Source organism: Numida meleagris, chromosome 1, assembly GCF_002078875.1.
Source record: "Numida meleagris isolate 19003 breed g44 Domestic line chromosome 1, NumMel1.0, whole genome shotgun sequence".
NCBI classification, from domain to species: domain Eukaryota; kingdom Metazoa; phylum Chordata; class Aves; order Galliformes; family Numididae; genus Numida; species Numida meleagris.
Genome location: NC_034409.1, coordinates 103,260,238 through 103,282,027, shown reverse-complemented (window position 1 = coordinate 103,282,027; position 21,790 = coordinate 103,260,238). Strand labels below are relative to the sequence as shown.

General features: G+C 40.4%; 1 protein-coding gene across 2 annotated transcripts; it reads right to left on the bottom strand.

Annotated features, from left to right (window-relative positions):
- On the bottom strand, positions 2,521-21,306 carry IFNAR1 (interferon alpha and beta receptor subunit 1). Of its 2 annotated transcripts, none has more exons than XM_021404554.1 (11): positions 21,161-21,306; positions 16,092-16,212; positions 15,213-15,406; positions 14,413-14,573; positions 13,129-13,276; positions 12,086-12,200; positions 11,050-11,252; positions 9,697-9,851; positions 8,754-8,907; positions 6,462-6,616; positions 2,521-4,097 (listed from the first exon to the last, which is right to left on the bottom strand). In XM_021404554.1, exons 1-11 carry the CDS (start codon positions 21,240-21,242, stop codon positions 3,876-3,878), a joined length of 1,710 nt encoding a protein of 569 aa, XP_021260229.1. In that variant the 5' UTR covers positions 21,243-21,306; the 3' UTR covers positions 2,521-3,875. The 2 variants fall into 2 exon arrangements, with proteins under 2 accessions (XP_021260229.1, XP_021260239.1); XM_021404564.1 differs by having other exon boundaries at positions 8,754-8,904.

The window sequence follows — 21,790 nt, the reverse complement described above, 5'->3', positions numbered from 1 at the left end:
GCTAGGTATACAGTTTGTTAAACTAATTCCCAAGAAGTTAAATAAAATTGTTTGTTCTGACAGCACACAATGCCATATTTGTTTTCTTAAACTGGATATTGGTTAAACTGATTTCTAATATTTTTTCCCAGCCGTAATAGGAAAGAAGATACTTGTCAAATATTCATCGTGTTGATGAAGGAGAGCCTTCTGAGCTTCCTCTTCCCTAGGCTGAACAGTCCCAGCTCTCTGCACAGCCTTCCCTTATAGGAGAGATGCTCCAGTGCCAGCAGCACTGCACAGGTAATTGTCATTCAGTGAAGCATCTCTGCAAAGATGACCCAGTATCCCCAGATGATCATAGAATCACAGAATATCCAGAGTGGAAGGGACCCATAAGGATCACTGAGTCCAACTCCAGGCTCCACACAGCACCATCTGAAATTCAAACCCTATGTCTGAGAGCGGTGTCCAAATGCTCCTTGAACTCCAGCACTCGGGGCCATGCCCGCTGCCCTGGGCAGCCTGTTCCATGCCCACCGCCCTCTGGTGCAGACCCTTTCCCTAACCCCCAGCTGCCCCTCCCCTGACACAGTTCCATGCCGTTCCCTCGGGCCCTGTCGCTGTTACAGAGAGCAGAGCTCAGCGCTGCCCCTGTGCTCCCTGTGAGGAGCTGCAGCTGCCATGAGGCCTCCCCTCAGCTCCTCTGCTCTGGGCTGGACACACCGAGGGGCCTGAGCCGCTCATCATACACCTTGCCTTCTAAACCCTAAGATACCACTAAAGGAATTGTCTACTGACTATATTTTTAGCTTACAACATCAAGCATTTGATTCTGAAATCAGATTTAAGAAAACCTTAACAAACAACAAAATCCATTCCAGAAGCAGAAACCATGGGAAAGTCACAGTATACATGACCCAGCATGCAAAAATGGTTTTGCATCAGACTCATTTCCTTCCAACTAAAAATCCCATGAGAGAAAGCTTCTGCTGCATTGTCCATCCTCACTCCAGATTATACTCCAAGTAAAGCAGACTATATTCCAAGTATTCCCCAGGGTCAGCATTGGCTAAATCCTTCCTGCTGAACCTGCTCACTTGAACATGCTTTACCATCAGTACTGACAAATCCTTCTCTACACAGTCTAGATAAAGTATTTGGCTATTTACAGGGCTGTATCCGATCCCACTGAATAATTCCAGTGGAAGTGGTCAAATTAGTTCCTCTTCAGATTTCTTTCAGACTAAATCGCTAATACTAGTTTTCTCTTGTTGGAAACATTTTGAACAAGACGACAAAACACTGAAAGTGCCTTATTCTTTAGAAAGACTTTGGAAACTGGAAAAAACAAACAACCCATTTGAACACAGTTCCTCTATGCATTTGTGATCAACTCATCTTAGAACTGCAGAAGTTCCACCAACCTATTTTCCCAATATTTCTGGATACACCTGAAACAACAAGAATGGGAATGTGCCAAATATGTAAGAACTTAATTTTTCCTGCTTATTAGATATTGTATAAACAGAACAAGCATTTCCATAATAAGGTTTTGTTTTTACTGCTTCTGGAAACATTAAAAAGAACCGATGCATCTTAGAAGTAAGCTTTCCTTATAAATATGTGTACATATGCACGTATCTACATATACATACATATTCATTATAGTTCATTTTCTTCCATATTTTCACAAAAAAAAAGTGTGGATTACTTCAGATAGGAATTCTGCCTATTTTGATTAACATTCGCTGTAAACTTCTTTACCATTGGTTGAGGTCTGACAGCAATATTCCTTCCTATGAAATTGCTGTTTTCCAAAGCACCAAAACGTGGGGAGGCAAACGTCTTCACTGGAAGTAGCTGTAGTAGTTGTATCAAAACAATGTTCTGCAGTCAGCTGCTGAAATACCAGAGGAAGCCTTTTCCCTAGATAGACAGGAAAAGAACAAAAACAACAACAAGAAACCACCAGAAAACAAATACACCCCAGCCTTACTTCAGAAAAATGTTTAGAATAGCTTTGCTTTTGAAAAATCCCCAAAATGAAAATACATCCCCAAGCCGTACTGTAGAAGTAGGTCACAATTAAGAATAACAGTCTGAACTTCAAGTTGTTCAGAGGAGAAAAAAAAAAATCCAAGAAGCCCCACTGGAACATAAAGCACTAGGAGGAAGAGTTGCACAAACAAGTTGCGTTCTCACAGTGGAACAGCAACTTTTCTTTGAAGCAAAATTACTTTGAATAGACTGCACAAAGAGCCAACTTGATACTGTCTTTCATCTGCTATCTCACAGCCATTCACAGAGCGAAGCTTCTTACCAAAGGCCGCTACGGGTGGGATGCTGACATTCCCATTTGTCAGTTTGAGCTCTGATTGCCTAAATGATGTGACGTTCCCACGTAAGCTCTAATTAAGTTTATGTGTTCTTCAGGCAGTGTTTTCCAGGAAGGACAATAACAGAGAATCATGGGAATTTCCAAGTATGTGCTACAGCTTCAATGCCACGATTTTGGAAACAGATCAAACCGAGAAAGGGTTAAAGAAGTAAATGTGCAAAATTTATTAAGTTCTTCAATGAACACTGGAACACAAAATGTATAAAATTAGATCACATTTTTGAAATAAAAAAAACAGAAATACTTAAACACCAGCAGTTGCTTGCTGTAATACACAATGGCCCACATGTAACTCAAACCTAGTTTATTCTAAGTCAATTCTGTCATTAAAAATAATCTATTAAAAAATACTTTGAAAGAAGAGAGTGGTATGCAAACAAATACAACTGCAGCATCTTTACAATTGTACAAAGAGCTGGCTGTTGGCAAGACGAGGCTGAGCTGGAAAAGCTTTGAAGGACAGTGTCCTTGCTGTGCTGTTAAAAGGCATTTTCTAAATACAACTTGGATACTTCTAAACACAGAATGAAATTTCACATTTGCAAATCCCATTCAATTACAAGAGCTCTAAACTTCCAGTTGCGTAGTCATGAGAGAGGGAAAAAAAGAACAGGATATTCCTCTTAATACACTGTATCATCAAAGTAATTTTTAAAGTATTTTTCAAAGTATTATTCCATTATTTTATGTATTCATTGGCTGCCATTCTAAATGCAGCACAATACAATTTCACCATACCTCTATTTACAAAGCACTTCCACTGTGAAACTTTTGTCCACAGTGGAGTAAGCCTCCTTCCTGCCTTCTTCCCGCCTGGTATGTGCCAACATTACTTCGTGCTGTGGGAGAAGAGCACCCCAACACACAGCTTGACACACATGGAAGTGGGCATCGGGAGCACCTGGCAGCCACGGCCGTAAGGAATTTTACGAGGATGCTGGGAGGAGTTGCCTCATTGAGGCTGCTGTCTTCATTGCATACTTTGCTCTGATCTGCTGACTCAAAAAACACTATCCCTGAGGGCACTGGAAGATGCCAGAGAAGTACTTGAAATGGTACCTGGCATCAATTTTCTTCTGCCTGTGTAAACATAATCTAAGGACTCTGTCAGAGTACACACTGGCACTCAAAATAAGCCTGTAAGAAAGAAACCCTTCTTGGACAACACAGTAGGCTTTCACCAAGGTTATCGGATTCAAGTATATGAAGCATACAGATCTCTTCTCCGTATTCAGATAGTACTCCTTTTATCATCAGATGACTATTCAGACAAAATGGTGTAAGCTACCACAGCTCCAGTGTGCTTTAACTTCAGTCAGCTTGCAGCAGAGCAGGTATGTAATTTTCCACTAACAAAGTGCAGATCTGGAAACTTCGGAACGAGGATTCCAAAGTCATACAGTCTTCATTAGCCCGAGACTTATGTCATAATAAAAAAAAGTTCAAGTGTTTATTATACTACAAGTCCCATTTTTAACTTTTATTTTCATAAAAGTTATAGCAGGTCCTCTTCTAGTATTTCTTCTGACCCTTTGCTCTCAGAGATATTATCGGAAGAATAATTTCCCGAATCTCGACTGCTCTCTTTAGAATGTCTGTCATCTTTAAGATCAATTTGATTTACTTCTGTGATGCTATTCTCAATTATGTAACAAATTTCTACTGGTTCTTCTGCAGCAGGTACATATGGACTGCTAAAGAGCTGTCCTCCAAAGCCCTGCAAAAACAGAAGCACAAAGAAAGATGAACATTCATATATAACACCTAAATAATAACTCCACTCAACACGACAGCCATACAACTCCAGTTCATTGTATTCAATGGTATCATGAATTTTTCTACCTATAACATGCAACCTACTCTCTTAAGCTCAGGAATGAAAAGTTGTGAAGTTTAGCTGCGTTCATACGTTACTCTAGCAATTTAACCTCAACTCTTCTTCTATGTTTGCAGCTGTCAATCACCTATATAATCACAATACTTCATTGATTATAGCCTAGAGACCACTCAAGAAATAAAAGGAATGAATGAAGCAAGCTGCTACAGCATGACACCAAGTCTTATATAGCTCTCAAGAGTGCTGCTTGCTGTTCTACATGCTTCAAATCTATTCTCTGAAGTGGCTGTTTACATCAAACCCATGAGGTAAATAAATTCTCAGTTAAATATACACAGTATCAATTATGTTATCAATATTCTACTGAACAAAAGAGCTAAAATGCTGCCTTACAAATTAAGTTCAGATTAGCCCTTGTAAACTATGAGATTTGTGTTAAATTACAGCTGTATTCAGAAAGCTCTGTACACTACATATCATAAGAGTCTCATCGAGAAGGAGATAGGTTAGGAAGGCCACACACACCACTAAAGTCAATGATCTGAGAAACACTGAAGAAAGCTGCGTGAGGACTAGTTCTGGATATGCTTCAAAACATAAAATCACGATTCTATGATATACCCACATTCCAAAATGTACCCACATTTATGTGAGGCTCTGGTTATTCTAGAATGAGATCACTACTAAGTACTATGCCAAGGAAACTGCACAGTCACCCTTTTTGAGACGTGAACCATAAGGTCATTATGTCAAGAGATGACAGACATTTGCTACATCAAAATTTCCTCCAAAGATTGGACTTGCAATTTTATCTCCTTTGAGTTTTAAAGGACAGCCAATAATGGCAGTTCTTTGATCACACAGCCTCTCAGATGATACAAACACACGGAAGATGCCTCAGAAATGTAATATGACTTTCACAGAATACACAAAGCTGGAAGAACACTCCCAGCGTCCAACTCTTGCCAGCTTCCTGAGACAGATACGGTTTCTGTTTATTTTAGTAATGTTTCATGCAGTTCTTTTCCATGAACATGTCCTTGATCCAAATAACCTCTCTTGTATCCATAAAGTCTTACGGCCAAGAGATCTGTAGGTCCCCCTGCTTGAAGACGCTTTTGTTTTGAACCTGGCTGTTAATAAAACCATTCAATTCGCTCTAATTCTAATAATGATAGAGCCAGAAAATGGTCTATCAACTCCTATTCATAGAATCACAAAATAGTTTTGGTTGGATTTTTGAAGATTATCTAGTTCCACCCCCTCTGCAGGCAAGGACTGTAAGAAGTTGCTCGAAGTCCCAGCCAACCTGATTTTGAATGCTTCCATGGAGGCATCCACAACTTCCCTGGGCACACTGTTCCAGTGCATCACCACGCTCATCACAAAAATTTCTCCTCATATCCAATGCGAATTTATCCCCTTTCAGTTTAAAAGAACTGTCCCCATTCTACCACTACAGGCCCCAGTGTAAAAAAAAATAATAATAATAACAGAAAATAAAAAGCATAAAGTGAGCTTATACAATAGGTCACAAATTCAGAGCCTTCTCTATGCTAAACAACCCCAGCTCTCAGCATTTCTTCATAGGAGAGGTGCTCCAGCCCTCTGACCATCTTTGTGGCCCTCCTCTAGAGGTGCTCCAACAGATCCATGGCCCTCTTGCATTGGGAGCCCCACGCTTGAATGCAGTACTGCAGGTAGCGCCTCCTTTTCTACTCACGAGGCTATCACCTCCCTCGACCTGCCAAGTAGGCCTCTTTTGAGGCAGTCCAGGATAAGACAGGCTTTCTGGGCAGCAAACGCATACCACGAGCTTATATCCACCACCATTATCCCCAAGTCCTTCGTTGCAGAGGTGCTCTCAGTCAATTCCCCTCTCCAAGATACTCACGATTTCCTTCCAAAGAAACCTTTGGAGAAACTAGTGAGGTGTAATGCAACAAGGGAGAAACAAACTAGAAGCAATAACAATCAAATTCTATGCAGCAAAAAAATAATGCCAAGCTGGTAAATGAAAGGAAGTGAGTAAGATACAGTACCCATTCTGTGTTATGTGGAATTCTAAAAATGGATACTACCCAATTTTTCCCTTGGACATTCCTGCATTTTGTTAAAAAGCGTACAATTAATCATTAAGACTACAAGATAACAGAATCACTCTTTTTTTTTCCATAATATTTGCTTCTCATTTTTCTAAAAGTACTTCTGCTTAATGAAAAAGAAAAATAAATTTCATCTTACCTCTATGTTCAGAGGAGTCTGGCATGATGGAAAGAACATGTATTTGATTTTATTATAGGCTTGATACATGAAAAAAATAACCAGTGATGCCACAATCAAGACAACAATCAGGGCAGCTACAAATGTTGCTAAAACGATCAGAGGTAAGCTTTTATCTAAAGAGGCAAAAAAAAAAAACAACAGCCAAATATTTAGTCAAGGTATTTATGAACTACCAAGATTAAAACAGGCATTCTTCAAATCTGCCACAGTGCTTATCATAAAATTTCACATTCCTACACCGCTATAGCCAGGCACGATGATCATTATGAAAATGATGTCATTCTAATACTTCAAGTAATTTTATTAAAATCACATCACGTGAGATTTATCAAATAAGAGAACACAGGCATCTGCATACAGGATCAGAACCAAGATCCAATGATTCCCTCACTACTTGACAGCAGGACAGAAAGGCTGCACACAGTTATCACGAAGCACGTGATGTATGTAAATCTGTTCCTCTGCTGGCTCTAGCCCCAAGCAATATCATATGAAACTAATGGAAATACAGGAGTAAAAATTTCCACATTACAGAAATTTTGGGTTACGGAAGGAGAACGGGCAGTTAAAACAGTGAAGTTGGCTGATGGTTTTTTGCCAGGAAATGATTAGACTGGCCAGATTTGAAGGACCTCTGGGAGCACAAATGAGTTTCTTTGACAGGAAAAGAACTCCAATTCTAAGCTTCAGATGACCACAGCCCAGTCAATAGGGAGAAAACAGATCTTCTAGCAAGTAACTTATCTATTCTTTTTAGATGAGTATCTAGGAATAAATCAATCCCAAGGATGTTCCAACTATTTCCTACACTGGTAATCTAGACACCAGCTCAACTTTTTACACTGTCAGTGTAGAAACCTCTTCAAGTATAGAAAGATGAGATGAATTTCACTTCAGTGCTCAAAGACGATCCTGTATTCCTGTTTCAACTCAAGAACCATAGAAAGGCTTCTAACAGGCAAGGCTCAGTTCTAAGACTTAAATCAAAAGCTGAACCCAGCTTTTGACAGCAAAATATTGTCATCAAAGAAACCCTTCAACTGAATAGTCATAAGGTGTTCAATGATCAAGAGTTTTTCAAGCTTCCTTTTTACCTCCTCTATTCTACTTTGCAACATACTCTCTGGCTCTATCAAACAAACCAACCGAAGGGAGATTGAACACACTAAAATAACAGGAGATGCTTTACAAATAACCTAGAAGAGACAATCAGGCCTTTTTAATCTCTATTTCCAGTTAGTACAGATGATCAAAGAACAAAAGCATTCCACACTGCGATATAAAATGTTTGGGAAGTACAGGGCGCCATCTGTGTGACTTTCTATCTCAATATGGAGGCTGGCATGTACTGCTTGGTCTTGAATAGGTTAAGTATAACAGGGTGATATGGGGAAACCTAATCTTTAACCAGGAAAATAGTTAAAGAATTTCTCTTATGAAACTAAAAAAAGGTAACATAACTATTTCTAGGCTTTATAAAGACAAGAAGTGAGGGCTACATATATCAATAAGTCACAGAAGCTTATTATGTGAGGAAGTAATAGTACGATTATTAAATTTTCTTAGCCTTAAGTCAGTTTGGGTAATTTTTTAACTTTTTCTAGCATTAAAAGCTCTTGCTCTAAGATAACCAGCCAAATTAAATTCAACAGGTTAACACGCCCTGACACTGATTATAATCCATCCTCAAACCAATTCTCATTTTGCACAGAAAGCGCAAATGTGTCCGTAATGAGTCCAAGTGTCTTCATCTATAATTTCTCCCCTAAGGTGTCCCCTCACACTTTAGAAATAGGAGGTTTTTTAAAATTTAGTTAATTCACAATATAATTAAGGGAACTTAAGAATAAAATATTCTTGAAAACGTAGTACCTAGCGATTCCCTGCACCCTCCTAACTATATTTAGGAAGTAATGGAAATTGAAGTGTGCTACCAACAAGTTGGAACTAAGTTTAATTCATAATCATTACAGTGACTATTCTGAGACAATTTCTAAACTCTGGTGTATTGTGGAATAACCACAATGCAGTTCTATTCAGGTCAGAACAGAAGCTGTATCAGTACAGCAACATGACAGAACACAGCAGCAGTGACAGACTGCTGATATGACCTCTGCCCACATGGGTACTGACTTGGTAAGGCTGTTATGTCATGCTGTAAATACTTCCTAACTAGTGAGGACTGCAAAGGCCTATGAAGTGTTAACAGTTTCGATTCCACAGGTGTAACAAGTCCCAGGTTCATCCTACCTCCAGGTGTTCCGATGCATTCCTCTTTGCTGAAATCACTGCTTTTATTGTAAGCTTTTGAGAGTGCTTGTACTTTCACGCAGTACAAAGTCGAGGGAGTTAGATCAGAGATTGTCGCTATTGTCTGTTTTGTTTCTTTCATTTTCACTTCCTGCTGAAAAAGAAAAGTAAGGTGCACATAAACATTACAAGTATCACTCAACCAACCAAGAGTTTCAGCCTCTGCTGAAGAAGTAATTCTGTAAGTAACTGGACACCATTCTGCACTTGGATTGAATAAAACAGAAGAACCACATAACTCTAAAGCAAGCACATGCAGAAAACATTCATTGTCAAGAACATACCATCTTCACCATACCAAAGTTTTATAATTCAAAACTGATGTACTCCATGCAAAATGAAACTCCTTCCAGTAGCCATTTTCCTTCTTCCACAAGTTTACATATACACATTTGCTGATTATGATAAAAGTATTTTGCTCTAGGAAGCATTTAAAGACTATGGAGAGATGTTATTAAAACATGAACTGGAAACATTAAAGACTTCATTATTTTTACAGTACATGTAGGTATAAAACTGCAAATACAGAAATAAGTATTTGAGGGGCAGGAATCTCCATTAGGAAAACAGTCTTACAGAGAGACTGTAAGAAAGAAACCTCTATTCAAAAGCAAGCCATTTGGCAGCTTTACGAAACTCAGAGTGCAGTTCTACAAAATCATTACAGGGCTATCTGAATGAAAAAAGATCAATACGTCCTCAAGTTGTGATGCTAGACTTTTTAAAATAATATTTCAAAAAAACAGGCAAACAAACTGGCAGCATGACTGACGCACCATGTATGTGGCTCTTCTGAAAATAAGTTTCTTCAGGAGAACTTCAATGTAGTATTTATGTCATAGCAAATTTCATATACTGTTTTAAGTACTTGATTACTTCATACCTCATTATCTGATGAATTCTTCCAATACAGAATCTGGTAAGATAAATCGTAAAAGTCCCTCATGTTTTCACTCTCAGCTCCTCCTGGAGAAGAAATCTGGATATGGAGCAAAACATCACTGATGTCCACCTTTACATCAGGAGGGCCAATTTCATCTTCAAACATTAAAAAAAAAAATAGAATGATTAAAAATAAGACAGAGTAGGAATAACAATACTGAATAAAATACTGCCATTTAAATCTATGAAAATTTTTAAAAATGCTTATTTAAAATCCTGAGTTGACTAGTAGCTTTACCTGTATGTATCTGCATGTATCTGTATATACAAGTGCAGCTCCGAAAGTAATGCTTCCTATTTTATTATGTTGGCCCAAGACATCAGAGGCGGATGTTGGTGGTTTGACAGTAGAGGCCGAACCTTCCCACCCATATCCCATTACATTTTGTTGCTGTGTGACAGACGGCAGCAGAGGGGCAGCCTGACACAATGGTGTCTGACACGGAAGGGCGTATGAAGCAAAGGTGTGTCACCAAATTCCTCCATGTGGAAAAAAAAGGCACCCACTGACATTCACTGACATTTGCTAAATGCTTTTGGAAACCAAAGAGTGGATGTGAGCACAGTGAGGCGGTTGGTGGTGCGTTTCAGCAGCGGCAACATAAAGACAAGCCACGTTCTGGATGGCCATACACAGCTGTCACACTACAAAGTGAAGCGTGTCTCAATCAGCTCATCCATCATCACTATCTATAGGGGAGCTACAGGAAAGAAGGGGACAGACTCTTTAGCAGGGCCTGTGGTGATGGGACAAGGGAAAATGGCTTCAAGCTCAAAGAGAGTAGATTTAGGTTGGATATAAGGAAAAGATCTTTTACAGTGAGGGAGGTGAGGCACTGGAACAGGTTGCCCAGAGATGTGGTCGATGCCCAATCCCTGGAGACTTTCAAGGTGAGGCTGGATAAAGCCCTGGGCAACTTTATCTCTTCAGGCCACTGAAGGATGGACCGCATGGGCAACATTTTCCTAGCAACGATACCATCATAGCAGCTGTGAAACAGTGGGTCACATTAGCCACCTCCACTGCTGCAGATGTTTACAAACACAGCATGCAGGCTCTTGTTCATCACTAATAGAAACATATAGCTAACAGTGGTGACTATGTTGAAAAATATTGTTTTGTAGCTGAGAATTTGCTCTATCAGATAGCGTTACTCTTGTCTTTTTAATCTGTGGTAGTTTCCATGGAATTAAATAGGAGGCATTACATTCAGAGCAACCCACAAAGCATTAAACAAAAAAAAAAAAGTTGGCTGAGAAATGAAAAAAAATTTAAGAAAGAATATCTCCTTACTTGTTACCAGAGGATCTACTTTTACGTCTTTAGAGAAACATGATTTATTGTATTCATTCATGGCCTGCACACGGAAATAATGAAATGCTGAAGTAGGGTTGATGACAGATGACAAATTGCATTTCATGTTAGTGATGCCTTCACATCCACGTACATTTTGCCACTTTGAGGAGTAATCATCATACAGGCTCTTTAGGAACCCACTGCAAGAGATATTTTAATGTTTTTTATGATGTTGGGCTGACAAATTTTAACAAACAAACAAAAACATTCACATGTGCTATGTAGTATTCTAAATAAGAAAATTTTAAGACTTTATCTTAAAAAAAAATCAAGAAAACTATTTTTCTATTTATAACTGGAACAATGAAGTCAATTAAATCTGGAAGTACAAACGAGTGCCTTACTCAATCCTCACTAGAAAAATTACATATCTGCTCTTAATGTTTTTACAATTCAAATTCAGATTTTTCAAAAATAACTTCATAGAACTCGTTATGTCACTTCAAAGGAATTCCAAAATAATGCTGCTCTTTATGAGCTCTCTCCCACCATTTTGATGCCGGTTACGGTATTTGTTCTACATACGACTAGACATTAAAATGCAAGCATATAGACGTGACATCTTTTTTTCAAATGTTGGAGATCTGACCAGAAGTAATCAAATATGTTGACAATTGAAACCTTGAATAACAGCATTTTGCTCATGACTTCTAGTCATCTAGTTCCTTCATATTTAAAAAGATACAAGGGAATGCAAACTTCGTATCTTGTAAAAAATGCTACTTAGAATATATAGAGAAGTCAATTTCATCAAGTATTCAGCACTCCTAAGACAAGTCTAGCATTCAGAAGTTCTACAATATGTTACATGCAATCTTTTTAAAAGCCACTGAATGTACCCAATGTTTCACAGAATATGTTAAACTATGTTTACGAAGTATTTAACTTCTAGCAAGCATTTGTAAAAGACAGTGTATGACATTTAGAACTACTCTACAGGTTTATACAGAGATAAGGAAATTGCTTAACTCACATGAGATACTGTACGGTATAGTTCACATGTTCTTTATAGTGATTATTCCAAAGCAGATAAAACTTCATGTTCAAAGCAAAAACTCTCACATTTGTTGGGCAAAGAAGGTCATTTACTGCTCAAAATAAAAAGCAGAAGTTACTGGGTAGTAATAAGATTTATGTTACACACAACAATTTCTCACACAAATGGTCATGGCACACATTCAGGAACTTTACAGAATAGCGAAAAAAAATCAAAATTGTGTTTTAATTATAAAGAGGGCAAATTGATATGCTGTATATACAACAGAATGCAAGCCTTCAGCAATAAAAGCTTTAGTTAAATTCACTACAGTTAAAATTAAGGACAGATGCATGGAAAATCATAGAAGTAAACTGGTCCAGCAATGACTTGGCTAGAAAACTATGTAAAATATACACAAATAAACACAACGTAGTTTTGAGGTACCATCCACTCAATCTAGTGTTTAACCTTCTACATTCCCACACTGTAATTTTTCCTGAAATAATCATTTAGGAATACTTAAAGACACTTGAACAGCACACAAAAAAAATGTAAAAGTAGACTTGCAAAACAAGCTGCACAAAGCACTTCTCCAGGATCTGCAAGAATAAAGTCCAAAAGGCTCGCATAAAAGACATTTTTGTAAGCCTGGCTCGACTTTATATGCTTTAATTTACTGCCAAACAGACAAAAGTATTTTATTTTGTCAACACACACTTCCCTTTCCTCTTGATTCAAAGTCACAAATCCAAAAAATACCTAGTTTTCCAATACAGAGAAAGTAGTTTTTACAATCCAAATAACGGACAGAATTTGCCTCCAAGTGAAAACCTCTGTGTACTATAAAAACCTCTAATACCAACAGGCAACATTTTGTATTGATTTAAAATAGAAAATTCTAAATAACCGTGATGATTGCTGCTCAACCAAAGTAAGTAGGAACTAGTTCTAAAAGCAACAGAAATGCATGGAAGTACTAATCTACTTTCCAGCAGTTTAAATTTGAGTAATTAAAGTAAGATGATTTAATGCTTTACCTTTACGGGTGGTTTTTATGCAATGAATTGGACTGAATAGGCCTTCTTGGTAGTCCAGAGGAACAGTTGCTTGAACTTTCAAACAATAGGTGGTCTCTGGCGCAAGACCATCTATTACATCAATAGGTAAAATATTTTGATTTCTGACCTGTAAGAGAGAATTGTGAAGAGCATGTGAAGATAACTGCTCTTCCAGATGAGCTGTTTTGTTGTTGTTGTTGTCTTTTTAAGTATCTTTTTTCCCCCTGTTTACATAATATCACAGAATCATAGAATGGTTTGAGTTGGAAGGGATGTTTAAGATCACCTAGTTCCAACCCCCTGCTGTAGGCAGGGATACCTCCCTCTAGACCAGGTTGCTCAAAGCCCCATCCAGCCTGGCCTTGAATGCTTCCAGGGAGGGGGCATCCACAACCTCTCCGGGCAGCCTGTTCCAGTGTCTCACCACCCTCACAGTAAAGAATTTCTTCCTCATATCTAGTCTAAATCTACCCTCTTCCAGTTTATTCCAGTTTAAAACCATTTCCCATTGTCCTTTCGCTACCTGCCCTTACAAAAAGCCCCTCCCCAGCTTTCCCTAGCAGTGCTAAAGCAGGGAACAAAGGAGAATGAGCGTAGCTGAATCACCGCCGATAGGAAGTTTCTAACTTTGCTCCTTTAAACATGAAACTACATTTCATTTTGAAACTTCAGCTTTAGGATCACAGCACAGCTCTGTGTGGAAACATAACTTACTGCACAGTCAGACATATTCTGAATATAAACAGTGCACCTGAATTCCTCAATTCATTGAACAAACATTTCCTCCTCTCCCTACTTGGCCGACCCGACTTGTCAGACACACAGCTAGTACTGCAGTTATAAGGTCTCTGGAAGATCAGTTTAGCCTCTTATCTCGCCCTTTCCCCTCCCTTGTCTGTATCCTGCAGTAAATATGTCTTCCCATTGCCTTGAACTTTCTTCCCTTTCCCTGTTCCTGCTGGATGACAGTGGCTCCTGCTCCAGCTCATGTGAGATGGTTTCACTTCACTTCTCATGCACTAAAAACTGGCTCTGGGATTTAAGAGAAATACACCACTTCTCATAAGATATCTAACACAGTCCTCTAGAAAAACAAACAAACAGCAAATTAAAAAAACAACTTTTCAGCCACATAGCAACAGTTATACACTTGCATAAACAAACAAGCTACATAATTAAACAATTCAAATTTAGAGCATTAAGCAACTACAGTAAAGCTCCAGCAGTTAAGGTCAAAAAAAAAAAATCAGAATGTAATCATACCTCCCCTACATTTGATGAATTTTCCCAGATAACTACATTATATTTAAAACGCAGAGGATTTAGCCACATTTTTCGGTCCTGATTTGCTTCTGGAGGAGAAACCTTAATTTTAATGGCTCCATTTATGGACTGCAGCGCTATTTCAGGAGGACCAATCTCAGCTGCAAATATGAAAAAGTCGAGCGTGATGAACGTTTAAAGGAAAACAAGCCAAAATTTAAGTTACATTAATAATATGCAGCTACTGTGATTTAGTATCTTACTTTCAACTCTTTCGAGGCTGTAACAAAACTACAAGAATTGCCCAGAGGATCTTAGTTTTAATTCTCAGGCAGTAACTCACAGAAATCTAATCTAAAAAAAATACGACAATGTTGCCTGGTTCTGAAAACAATGAAATTCAAATGCAGTATTACTAATGAACGTTTTCCAGAAAGGAATGAAAAAGCAGGACAGTATTTTAAAATAAGCAAGGCAAGCAACAGCTCAAACAAATCAATCCAGTAGTATTGCACAGAAGCCTTCCCTCACTATTCTATAAAGAAAAGTCAAAAGGTCAGCAGAAGACCTCCAGGAAAGTCCATTTCAGGGAGGCTTTATGGAATCTAGAAAGACAGAGTGACAGCAAGATCGGTCAGAAGAACAGCATCACCATCAGTATTTTTCCCTTTCCAGAAATCTTTAAGGCTGAGAAAGTCACTAGTTCATGCTGTTGTAAGCAATAGAAACCACATAAAAGCCACAATAAAGTGCAGAAGGACATCTAACTAGAAATGTTGCAGCATGTAAGGAGCTCATACCTATTTCATATGGAATCATTTCAAAAACATCAGACCACGGAGACTTGTCTTCCCTTCTTTCAGCCCTTACGCGCAACTGATGCATATCATAGTATGCAGTCAGTGCTGAAGAAAAGTCACATTCCGTGTGACTGACATTTTGACAACCAGATAATTCCCTCCATTCTGGTTTATTTGTCTGAAGATCATCAAAGCTGCGAAAAGAGAATAACCAGAAAATAAAAACCAAAGCAATCTAAATCCTTAGTTTTCTTCACTTTCTTCTAAATGCTAGGAAGTGTTAGTTTGCCTAGCATTTAACATCAACTACACTGGTGCTAGTGATACCTACTTCCTCAGCCTCGAGTTGATATCACCATTTAATTCATTACTTTAATCTATCACTTCATTAATTTAACCTTTTTACCCAAGGGTATCAGTCTTTGTAGACTGGTAGTTAAACACTTGGTTTATTCAATGTGTGAACACAGTGTCTGAGAACAGCAACAAAGAACTGTCACACTCCAGAATTATATCCTCTCACAAATTTAGTTTGTGTGTGTTGACACAGCCTAGCTCAAAAAAGCAAACAAGCCCAGAAAACAAAGAAGAATCAATAAATTTAAAAACTCCATTTCCAAGTGTACCACTTTATTGCCCAGTATCGAGAATTACTACTAAGTGTGCTCTGTATTTATAACACATCCCTATCAGTAACAATCTAACTTTACACATAAACCAGAAATATGAAAGACAACTCCAGGATTCTACATCAAGAAATATCTTCCTAGAAGCTTTACGTGGCAGCACCGAGAAGAATAAATCAATCAGCAAACCAATTTGCTCTTCTACACAAATAAGGGTCTGATATCTCTGGCTCAGAATGAAGCTACTACTTACCACCGGTATTGAGCTGAAAATGTCACATTGGTACCATCCCCAGTGTAGTTCCACCTCAGAGTGAAATTTGTATTTACAGCATAAACCTGAATATCCTGAGGACTCTTCAGATTAGTCTCTCCTATAGAAAAAGTAATATCAAGCTATATAAGGATTGGGATAACTAATTTTGACATAATTGAAGGAGAAACTACTTGTGTTAATAAGAGCGATTGTGAAATAAATATCCCCCTACCTCCCCTTTAAAAGCGCATACTGTTGTAACATTCAGCACCCGTAGTTAACTGCCATGGGCGATTATAAGCAATCTGAATGCATTTATGCCACATTTTATTGGTTGGATCCAACATCTGGATCTCAGCTGCAAACTGCTCGGGATTGACCTAATGCTCTCATTTCACAGCTGTGGAACAGACAGCGTGTCAGACTTTGTGCCACACACTACTGCCACAAAGTCAATGCATCGCCTTGAACGTAAATCCCATTCAGTGAGGTTTCCTCACACAGCAGGGCTTCTACCTCACTTAAAGTCATCCTATGTTTTCTTTTGCCCAAGGAACAGCACAGAAAATGACATATGGAGGGCAAGAGTTAAGTCTGAGGACAGCTATAAGCATGATCAAAACGTGAAGGGAAAGAGCAGTCCACGAGAGGAGAACTAACTTCTGACAGGGAGACTGCCAACAGGAGGCAATTTAGATATAAATTAAAGTGCTCAAATTAAAATCAGGAAGCTTTGTGAAATATAGATTTCAGTTCAATCATTAAAATGAATGTTTCAGAAGGGTTTTCTAGGGGTTTTTAGGGAACACAGTAGAGGAAAGAAGAGAACATTTGCTGTCAACTTGCTTTTTCAATAGGGGTCACGCCTGCACATTGCTTTCATATAAATCTAAGCAGTATAGAATCACAGAATTGTTTGAGCTGGAAGGAGCCTTTTAAAGGCCATCTGGTCCAACCACCTGCAACGAACAGGGACACCTACAGCTCCATCAGGTGCTCAGAGCCCCATCCAGCCTGACCTTGAGGGTCTCCAGGGACGGGGCATTCAGCACCTCTCTGGGCAGCCTGTTCCAGTGCCTCACCACCCTAAAGGTAAAAAACTTCTTCTTTATATTTGATCTAGATCTCCCCTCTTTTAGTCTGAAACCATTTTCCCCTTGTTTAGCAGGCCCTGCTAAAGTGTCAGTCTCCTACTCTCTTGTAGCCCCTATACCACAGGAAATGCTTTTACCCTATCTAAAAGCAGAATATAAGAGCACCAAATATGTTCAATAGTTTTGCAGAAGCTCACCATCTTCTTCCACTGTCAGTTGGACAAAATAAGTATCAAAATAATCTCCTCCAAAAGCAGCAGGATGGGTGAGGAAGCTCACTGGGATGAGGACATTAGCTTACCTACACAGCTTCCTCCCTCCTTGCCCCCATTTGTTTTATTGTAAGAGAAAGAGTTCAAAAGCTTTTCCAACCATAACACAGGCAGTGAAGGCTGGTATGATGTGGCATGGGGATAGCATGTAGTGTTTTGGCAAATGGACTGAAGACTATCACAAAAAGTGCCAAGCAATACTTCCTCACAGGAATTGTTGTGTTTTGAGGCCTATCTGAACAAGTAAGTTCACAGCCAATGGCAGGAGCCATTCTGGTGTAAGTTCTCCAAATCCAGAAGAGAAGCAAATCACTCCAAACTCTGTCACAAGCCTTTCTGATTGTTGGATAGTGAATTTGGAACGAAGAGCTTTAGTAACAGGCCTGAAGGCAGATTGTCATGAGCCTCAGGTTTGATTGCCTCTTTTCTCTGTGAAGTTCCTCATGCAAGCTGGAACAATGTTGACCCCAGCTTGACACTGTTTCTTTTGTAATTAATCCTCAAAAATTGTTGCAACCAAGCACTAAGAGCTGCTTTCAGTGGCCAAGAAGCATCAAAACAAGCAGCTCTGCACAAACAAACAAATGAAACTGCTGCTTCATCGAGCACTTTGTCTGTGGGACTTCCTCCCTTAGGACCGCACATGCTCAACTCATGCCTGATTTGTGAAATGAGTCAAATACACAACCTCAGTGCTACAAGCTGCTGTCCCACTAAGCTGCAGGTATCACTATGTATTTGCTGCTCTTTTCTTTCCTGTTCCACTGCCAGCCGCTGCTGTAGACCAACATTGAACCAGATGGCCTTCTGGCTTCAACTGATGCAAAACATAAATAGAGAAACAAAACACCTAGAACCCCATAGCACTCACTGTAGACATACCCTGAATGTGATTAGGCACCTTTCTCCGTGCCCTGGTTCGAAAAACCATTATTGCTTTATAAAGCTCTCCTGATCCTCAGAGACAACCCTGGCAACTCAGTCTAACACCTTCATGAGGAAATCAAATTTCTTACACAAGCTTAAATAACTATTTATTGAAGGTTCCAAGTCTCAATTATCCCGTTTTCAACTGCTCACTCCATCTCCTGTTTTCATTTTCCCTCGTAAGTCAAACTTGCTAGTTTTCTGAATAATGGTCATTCTTCTCTTCTGCATTCTCTCCAAACAAACTCTCTTGGAAGAATGTAATTCACCAATCACAGTGCTGTAGCTGAGATCTAAAAATGAAGTCCAGCCTTACAGAAAACATGACCCAACCTTCTCATTCTAATTAGCACTGAAATAGCCCAGCACTTTTTGGGTTTTCTCCAGTATTTCAAGTCAACTTAACATTGTTCTCAATAACACAGATGTGCACAGGTGATCCACGCCCATCCTTTCACACAATAATCCCTACTTCCAGAGTTTTGTGTTTGTTTCCTTAAATCAATCTCCTAAATCCCAATAAACAACAACCATGGAGTCAAGAAGTAAACCCAGCAATACTTAATTCTCAGAGAAGCTTCATAATTTAGCTAGAAACCCCACATGCAAAGTAATATTTATTCCAAAGGCTCTGCTTCCTTTGGTTGATTCAATGCCAAAGACAAAAAGAATGCATCTCTCCCCATACCTCCAGCTCCTTCACTATCATAGAATCATAGAATTAGCTAGGTTGGAAAAGACCTACAAGATCACCTAGTCCAACCATCCACCTACCACCACCACCACCACTAAACCATGTCTCCCAACGCTATATCTAAACGTTTCTTGAACATCTCCAGGGACGGTGACTCCACCACCTCCCTGGGCAGCCCGTTCCAGCGTCTGACCACTCTTTCAGAAAAGTAGTATTTCCTAACATCCAGCCTAAATCTCCCCTGGCGCAACTTGAAGCCATTCCCCCTCATCCTGTCACTAGTTACAAGAGAGAAGAGGCTGACCCCCAGCTTGGTACAAATCAGTTTAACTTAAATTCCTATCTCAAGGAGAACAAATCAACCAAAAAACACCCTTTAAAAGTCATCACAGAATCACAGAATTGTTTGCATTGGAAGGGACCCTTACAAGCCATCTGGCTCAACCCCATGCAGTGAGCAGGGACACCTACAGCTCCATCAGGGGCTCAGAGCCCCTTCCAGCCTGACCTTGAGTGTCTCCAGGGATGGGGCATCCACCACCTCTCTGGGCAACCTGCTCCACTGCCTCACCACTCTTACTGTAAAAAATGTCTTCCTTATATCCGATCTAAGTCTCCCTTCTTTTAGTTTGAAATCATTTCCCCTTGTCCTATCACAACAGACCCCGCTAAAGAGTCTGTCCCTTTCTTTCTTACAGACTCCCTTTAGACGCTGAAAATCCACTCATCAGTTTTCCACATATTTCAGTTCCCCAGTGTTTGCTACAAATCGTCTGTCTGAATATAAGAAATAATACCTTCTAGCTGGCGGTGACACAGATGAAGAAACAGAGTTTGTTGAAGATGATAAGACTCACAACGCACTGCTGCGACTTACAGATATGCCCATGGAGGGATTCATCACATCAACTATGTATATATATATACATAGTATATATATATATGTATATATATATGTGTATGTATAATTTAATATAATATGTATGTATAATTTAGGTTTTGCTGCCTTAGAAAAAGCATCTATCTTATAAACTTGCTGTGAACCTTTAAACATTGTTCTTAAACAAATGGTCAGACCAAAAGTTGAGATAATACATAATTCCTCTCAAAACGGAAACACTCTAACGCAAATTATTTCTTTTTTTTGTCTCCTATCTGAATTACAAAGGGAAGTACAGCGCAAAAGTATACAATTACATGTCTGACTCCATGACTGCTGCAATGCTGCCTGCTAGCAGCCATAAGGAGCCCAGCAACAGCTTACTGCTTATCATGTGTGGGTTACCAGCATAGAAACTCTATTTCAGACTTTCAGCACCAGGTCTGTTACATGTGGATACGGAACACAGAAAGAAAGCCACAACCACACACAGCAAAGACAGCCCACCTGCAGCTGACTCCACGTGGAGAAAGGTGCTCTAAGGCAGCAGGGTTACTGCCAGGGCTTCTGGATGGGCACAGAAGAGGAACTGCTGGTTTTGACAGGGCAGAAGGTGACAGGCCACTGCAACTGAGCAACCACTTCTACACACAGAAGCAGCGCACGGCATGTCAATTATTTTCTGCAATCTGTGCGAGTTAACTGAAGCAGCTGCAGGTAGCACAGGGCTGACAGCTCTGGGTTGGAACTCGGAATGCATGCACAAATCAAAAGGGTGGAAAGGGAAAGAGAAAAGGTCCCAGAGCTGCTTTTCTGCCCCAGCTCTACCACACAGGCACAGCGCAGACCCCAGAAAGCAGCCTGCGGTCTTCTGCCACCTTACAGCCCATGAGATCACACCCTGAAATCCAGCAGCGTTGTTCCCCTCGGTTCCCTACTCGCACTTCAAGCTCCGAAGTGCTTTCGCAACAAGTTAACGGGACACCATAAGCCCGTTTCCCACACCCAACCGCAGCCACACGACCTACTCGCAGCACGCAGACATGACGCGGGCAGACAACCTCTCTCCCAGACGCCCCCCGAAAAGCCCGGCGACGGCAACCGGACAGTCCCGGAGCGAGGGGCTCCACGGCCGCGCCGCCCCCGCCTCGCCCCGGGCACGGCTCCAGCCCCCCGCCGCCGCGCTGCACCGTACTCACCTGCACAGCGCGGGGACACCGCGACCAGGAGGCAGAGCAGCACGGCCACCAGCCGCAGCACGGCACCCGCTGTCCCAGCCATCGCCCCGCGCCTCGCTCACCCCTACCGGAAGCATCTAGCGACTGCGCATGCGGCGTGCCGCGGCTGTAAAAATGGCGGCGGGTGTGGGTGGGGCTGTGGGGCTACGCACGTCGCTGAGGGCCGTTCTCGTAGCTCACGCGAAAAGGGGCTCTTGAGACAGGGTGTCTGCTACTGCTTTATGAAATTCAGGGAACCTCAAGATTCATTGTGTCACAGAGAGGGAAACCAATCCCTTGTTCAGCAGGGCTGTTGTTTCACATAATCATTAATGTTGGAAAAGACCATTAGGATCACCTAGTCCAGCTGTCAGCCCACCCCCACCATGCCCACTGACCACGTCCATCAGTGCCACATCCACACGGCTCTTGAACATCTCCAGGGACAGTGACTCCACCACCTCCCTGGGCAGCCTGTGCCACTGCCTCACCGCTCATTCAGAGAAGAAATGGTTCCTAACATCCAACCTGAACCTCCCCTGGCACAACTTGAGGCCATTCCCCCTCGTCCTATCACTAGTTACATGAGAGAAGAGGCTGATCCCCAGCTCA